We start from the raw sequence: 6,000 nt of genomic DNA on the forward strand, positions 1-6,000 counted from the left end.
TTAGGGGTTAGGAGTTAAGGTTAGGGTTGGGGTTAAGGTTAGGAGTAGGGTTAGGGCTTAGGGGTGAGGGTTAGGGCTTAGGGTTAGCATTTAGTGTTAGGGGTTAAAGTTAGGGTTAGGGGGTTAGGGCTAGAGGGTTAGTGGTTAGGAGTTAGGTTTAGTGTTAGGGTTAGAGGTTAGGGTGATAGGGTTATGGTTCGAGGGTTAGGGGGTTAGAGTTAGGGGTTATTAGTTAGGATTAGGGGGCTAGGGTTAGAGGGTTAGGGTTATGGCTAGGGTTTAGGGTTAGGTTTAGGGCTACAGCTAGGGTTAGGGTTGGAGTTAGGGCTTAGGGTTAGGGCTTAGGGTTAGCAATTAGGGGTTAGGGATAAGGGTCAGAGAGTTAGGGGTTAGGAGTTAGGGTTAGTGTTAGGGGTAAGGTTTAGTATTAGGGTTAGGGTTAGAGGGTTAGAGCGTTAGGGTTAGAGGGTTAGATTTAGGGGTTAGGAGTTAGGGTTGGGGATTAGGGTTAGAGGGTTAGGGCTAGGGTTATGGCTAGGGGTCATGGTGGGGGTTAGTGGTTAGGGCTACAGCTAGGGTTAGGGTTGGGGTTAGGGGATAGTGTTAGGAGTTACGTTTAGGGGTTAGGGGTAGGGTTAGGGGGTTAGGATTAGGGGTTAGGACTATGGTAAGTGTTAGGGTTAGGGGTTAGGGTTAGGGCTTAGGGTTAGCAGTTAGGGGTTAGTGTTAGAGGGTTAGGGGTTAGGATTAAGGGTTAGAGTTAGGGGTTTAGGGTTAAATGTTTAGGGTTTAGGGTTAAGGTTGGGGTTAGGGATAGGGTTAGGGATATGGCAAGGGTTTAGGGTTAGGGTTGGGGGTTGGGGGTTAGGGGTTAGGTTTAGGGTTAGAATTCGGGTTAGGGGTTAGGGATTATGGTTTGCAGTCAGGGTTAGGGTGTTAGAGTTAGAGGGTTAGGGTTAGGAATTAGGAGTTAGGGTTAGCAGTTAGGGTTAGGGTTTGGGGTTAGGTTTAGGGTTAGGGTGTTAGGGTTAGGGCTATAGGGTTATAGGGTTAGGGTTAGAGGGTTAAGGTTAGGGGGTTAGTGTTAGAGGGTTAGGGGTTAGGAGTTAGGGTTAGAGGGTTAGGGCTGAGGGTTAGGGTTAGAAGTTAGGGGTTATTGTATGAGGGTTAGGAGATATAAATTAAGGTTAGGGTTAGAGGGTTAGGGGTTAGGATCAGGGTTGGGGGTTAGGGCTAGGAATGGGTTTATGGCTATTTGTTAGGGTTGGTGGATAGGGTTAGGAGTTAGGGTTGAGGTTAGGGTTAGGGGTTAAGGCTTAGCATCAGCAGTTAGGGTTAGGGTTAGTGTTAGAGGTTAGGTTTAGGGCTAGAGGGTTAGGTTTAGAGTGTTAGGGGGTTAGGGTTAGAGGGTTAAGGTTAGGTGTTAGGAGATAGGGTTAGGGGTTAGGGTTAGAGAGTAAGGGTTGGGGGTTAGGGTTAGTGCTAGGGTTAAGGTTATTGAGATAGGGTTAGGGGTTAGGGTTTAGGGTTAGAATTGGGGGTTAGGGATGGGGGTTAGTGGTTAGGGCTACAGCTAGGGTTAAGGTTGGGTTAGGGGTTAGGAGTTAGGGTTAGGGGTTAGGTTTAGGGTTAGGTTAAGAGGGTAATATATAGGGGGTTAGGGTTAGAGGATTAGGGTTTAGTAGTTAGGGTTAGGGTTAGGGCTAAGGTTGGGGTTATGGCTAGGGTTTAGGGTTAGGGTTGGGGGTTAGTGGTTAGGGCTACAGCTAGGGTTAGGGTTGGGGTTAGGGATAGGGTAATGGCCTAGGGTTAGCAGCTAGGGTTAGGGGTTAGGGCTTAGGGTAAGCAGTTAGGGGTTAGATGGTTAGGGGTTAGGATTTAGGGTTAGGGGGCTAGTCTATGATGATTAGGGTTTAGGGTTAGGGTTGAGGTTGGGGGTTAGAGCTATGGCTAGGGGTTAGGGTTAGGGTTTGGGGTTAGGGGTTATGCTAGGGCTAGGTTTATGGCTAGGGTTAGGGCTAGGGTTAGCAATTAGAGTAAGGCTCCATTCACATCTAGGCGGACGAAATCGCGGCGACAAAATAGCGGCGTTTTGTACCGCGATTTGCGGCGACAAAACGCCGGTATTGTCCGCCCAGATGTGCCCCAGAATGACCCCCTCTATGGAGATGCTTCCCATCTCCTAGCCGAAACGCCGAAAGACGCCTGAAAAAAAGGTCCGAGACCTTTTTTCAGGCGATAGGCGTCAGGCGTCCGGCGTTCGGCGTGGAGATGTGAACCATCTCCATAGAGGGACATGTATTTCCAGCCCTCTGGCGGCAGCGGCGTAGCGCTACAGGCGTAAAAACGCCTAGATGTGAATGCGGTCTTAGGGTTAAGAGTTGGGGTTAGGGGTTTGGGGAGATACGACGGCGTATCTCTGTTTCTATCTATCTAAGATCTGACAGGTGTAATTGTTTTACACTGTCGGATCTTAGGATGCAGTACCGCGGCCGCCGCTGGGGGGAGTTTGCGTCGTAAACCAGCGTCGGGTATGCAAATTAGGAGTTACGGCGATTCACGACGGATTTTCGCGTTCGTTACGTCGCCGCTAGTCTAGTTTCCCATCGCAAAGTTAGTCGTCGTTTTAGGTGCCCTAACTTTAGTCAGCAAGTGTATTGCTGTCTAAAGTATGGCCGTCGTTCCCGCGTCGAAATTTAAAAATCAACGTCGTTTGCGTAAGCCGTCCGGGAATACGGAATTACGCTACGCACGTCGCCGTTCGAAAAAATGACGTCACGGCGCGCAATGCACGACGGGAGTTCGGAAACGGAGCATGCGCGGTAGATCCGGCGCGGGAGCGCGCCTAATTTAAATGGCACACGCCCATTTCAATTGGCCCGCCTTGCGCCGGAGGCCGCGGCGTAGGTTTTCATCGCAAGTGCTTGGTGAATCAGGCACTTGCGATGAAAAATTGCGGCGGTGTAATGTATCTACGATACGTTACGCCGCCGCTCTCCTATGTGAATCTGGCCCTATGTGTTTTGTACTATAAGGGCCCCTATACACCTTGTGTTGTGTACCATAAGGGCCCCTATACACTATGTGTTGTGTACCATAAGGGCCCCTTTACACTATGTGTTGTGTACTATAAGGGCCCCTATACACTATGTGTTGTGTACCATAAGGGCCCCTATACACTATGTGTTGTGTACCATAAGGGCCCCTATACACTATGTGTTGTGTACCATAAGGGCCCCTTTACACTATGTGTTGTGTACTATAAGGGCCCCTATACACTATGTGTTGTGTACCATAAGGGCCCCTTTACACTATGTGTTGTGTACCATAAGGGCCCCTTTACACTATGTGTTGTGTACCATAAGGGCCCCTTTACACTATGTGTTGTGTACCATAAGGGCCCCTTTACACTATGTGTTGTGTACTATAAGGGCCCCTATACACTATGTGTTGTGTACCATAAGGGCCCCTATACACTATGGGCCAGATTCTCTTTAGATCCGCGTAACCTATGTGATTTAACATCCGCCGTCGCAAGTTTTAGAGGCAAGTGGGTAATTCACAAAACACTTACCTCAAGACTTGCGGCGGCGGATCGTAATTCCCCCGGGGGAATTCAAATTCTGCGGCTAGGGGGAGTGTACTATTCAAATCAGGCGCGTTCCCGCGCCGATCGAATAGCGCATGCGCCGTCCGGAAATTTTCCCAGCGTGCATTGCTCCAAATGACGTCGCAAGGACGTCATTGGTTTCGACGTTTACGTAAATTACGTCCATCCGTATGCGCGAACGACTTACGCAAACGATGTAAAAAATTTAAATTTAGTCGCGGGAACGACAGCCATACTTAACATTGGCTGCGCCTGATAGAAGCAGGGGTAACTATACGTCGGGAAAACCCTTACGTAAACGGCGTAAAGTGACTGCGTCGGGCCCGCGTACGTTCGTGAATCGGCGTATCTCGCTGATTTACATATTCTCGGCGTAAATCAGCTAGAACGCCCCCAGCGGCCATTTTAAAATTGCAGTTAAGATCCGACGGTGTAACACAGTTACACCTGTCGGATCTTAGGCATATCTATGCGTAACCTGATTCTATGAATCAGTCGCATAGATACGACCGACGCAACTCTGAGATACGACGGCGTATCAGGAGATACACCGTCGTATCTCTCTGTGAATCTGGCCCTATGTGTTGTATTATTATAAGGGCCCCTATAAACTATGTGTTGTATTATTATAAGGGCCCCTATACACTATTCATTATACACTGTGTTGTGTCAGGGGAAGGGCCCCATGAGGTTGCCATAGGTAACAGCTTTCCAGCAGCTCAAGTCACAGTGATTACCGCAGAGAGCGCCTCCGGCCGCAGGGGTCGCTGTTAAGGCTTTAATAAGCCCCGCCGCTTGCCTCAGGCCGGTTTTTCCTTTGTTTCGTACTCTATGGTCGCCTAAAGTAGACTTGACATTGTCTCTTGTCGTCCGCTTGAGTCTCTCAGCGGCGGCCATTTTCTTGTAGACCGATTGCAACTCTCTTCAACGGCATCGGCTTCTTAAAAATGGCGCCCGTTCCGGGGACAGATCTTGGCGGCGATTCCGACGACTAGGAAGCCTGTGTGCCTGGCTGTCATAGCAGGCGGCGGAGGTGACCCTCGGGTGTTCGGGGAAAGATGGGCGCTCATCTGGTGCGGAGATACTGGGGGGAGCCCGAGCCGGACCCCTTAAACATGCCGGACAGTCCTGCGGGAGGACATTTCCAGGAGAGGGGTGTGTGATATGTGTGGGGGAGGGACTACTACTCCCAGCGTGTCCTGTCTGTAAGCACTCCTAATATATCCTGCCTAAGGTGTGAGTAGGGGGCCCGCCAGTCTTATAGAAGGACTTCTACTCCCAGCATGTCCTTTCTGGGGGGTCTGTCAGTCTCATTGTGCATTATAGAGGGACTACTACTCCCAGCATGTTTTGTTGGGGGGGGGGGGGTCTGCCAGTCTCATTGTGCATTATAGAGGGACTACTACTCCCAGCATGTCCTTTCTGGGGGGTCTGTCAGTATCATTGTGCATTATAGAGGGACTACTACTCCCAGCATGTTCTGTCTGGGGGGTCTGTCACTATCACTGTGCATTATAGAGGGACTACTACTCCCAGCATGTCCTTTCTGGGGGGTCTGTCAGTCTCATTGTGCATTATAGAGGGACTGCTACTCCCAGCATGTCATGCCTGAGGGGGGCGGGGGTAACACTCCTAGTGTACATTATAGGGACTACTACTTCCAGCATGTCATGCCTGAGGGGGGCGGGGGTAACACTCCTAGTGTACATTATAGGGACTACTACTCCCAGCATGTCATACCTGAGGAGGGGGGGTGACACTCCTAGTGTACATTATAGGGACTACTACTCCCAGCATGTCCTGTATTGGGGAAGGGGGTCTCTCAGTCTCATTGAGGGACTGTGGAGGGGACTACTACTCTCAGTATGTCCTGCCTGAGATTGGGGAGGTGGAGGATAATTGTCAGTCCCACTGGGCACTGTAGAAGGACTACTACTCCCAGCATCCCCGGTCTGGGATGAGGGGGTGCTAGTTGCAGTCCCAGTGTGCACTCTAAAGATGATTACCACACTCAGCATGTACGGTTTGGTATGGGGGGGGGGGTTGCCAGTAGCATTGGGTACTATAGAAGGACTACTACTCCCAGCATCCCCTGTTTGTGGGGGGAGGGGGGTCTGTCGGTCTCATTGCGCAATATAGAGGGACTACTTTTCCCAACATGCCCGAGGTGTGGAGGAGGGGGAAAAATGACACTCCTAGAGTACACTATAGGGACTACTACTCTCAGCATGTCCTGTACTGGGGAAGGGGGTGTTTCAGCCTCATTGGGCTCTATAGAAGGGCTACTACTCCAAGCATGTCCTGTCTGTAGGTGTCGGTTCTTAAGGGCACAGTAGATGTACTACTGCTGCCAGCATTTCCCGTCTGGAGGGGGGGGTGGAGTTATCAGT

The 6,000-nt window shown here is 50.5% G+C and overlaps 1 protein-coding gene across 1 annotated transcript; it reads left to right on the forward strand.

Moving 5' to 3' along the window:
- Positions 1-4,484: 4,484 nt before the first annotated feature.
- Positions 4,485-4,765, forward strand: NDUFB7 (NADH:ubiquinone oxidoreductase subunit B7; the record flags this gene model as incomplete). The annotated part of the gene is given in 1 exon segment (XM_040327713.1): positions 4,485-4,765. A coding segment is annotated over 1 exon segment (97 nt), but the record flags the coding sequence as incomplete, so codon positions are not given.
- Positions 4,766-6,000: the final 1,235 nt, after the last annotated feature.

Source organism: Rana temporaria, chromosome 11, assembly GCF_905171775.1.
Source record: "Rana temporaria chromosome 11, aRanTem1.1, whole genome shotgun sequence".
Classification (NCBI taxonomy): Eukaryota; Metazoa; Chordata; class Amphibia; order Anura; family Ranidae; genus Rana; species Rana temporaria.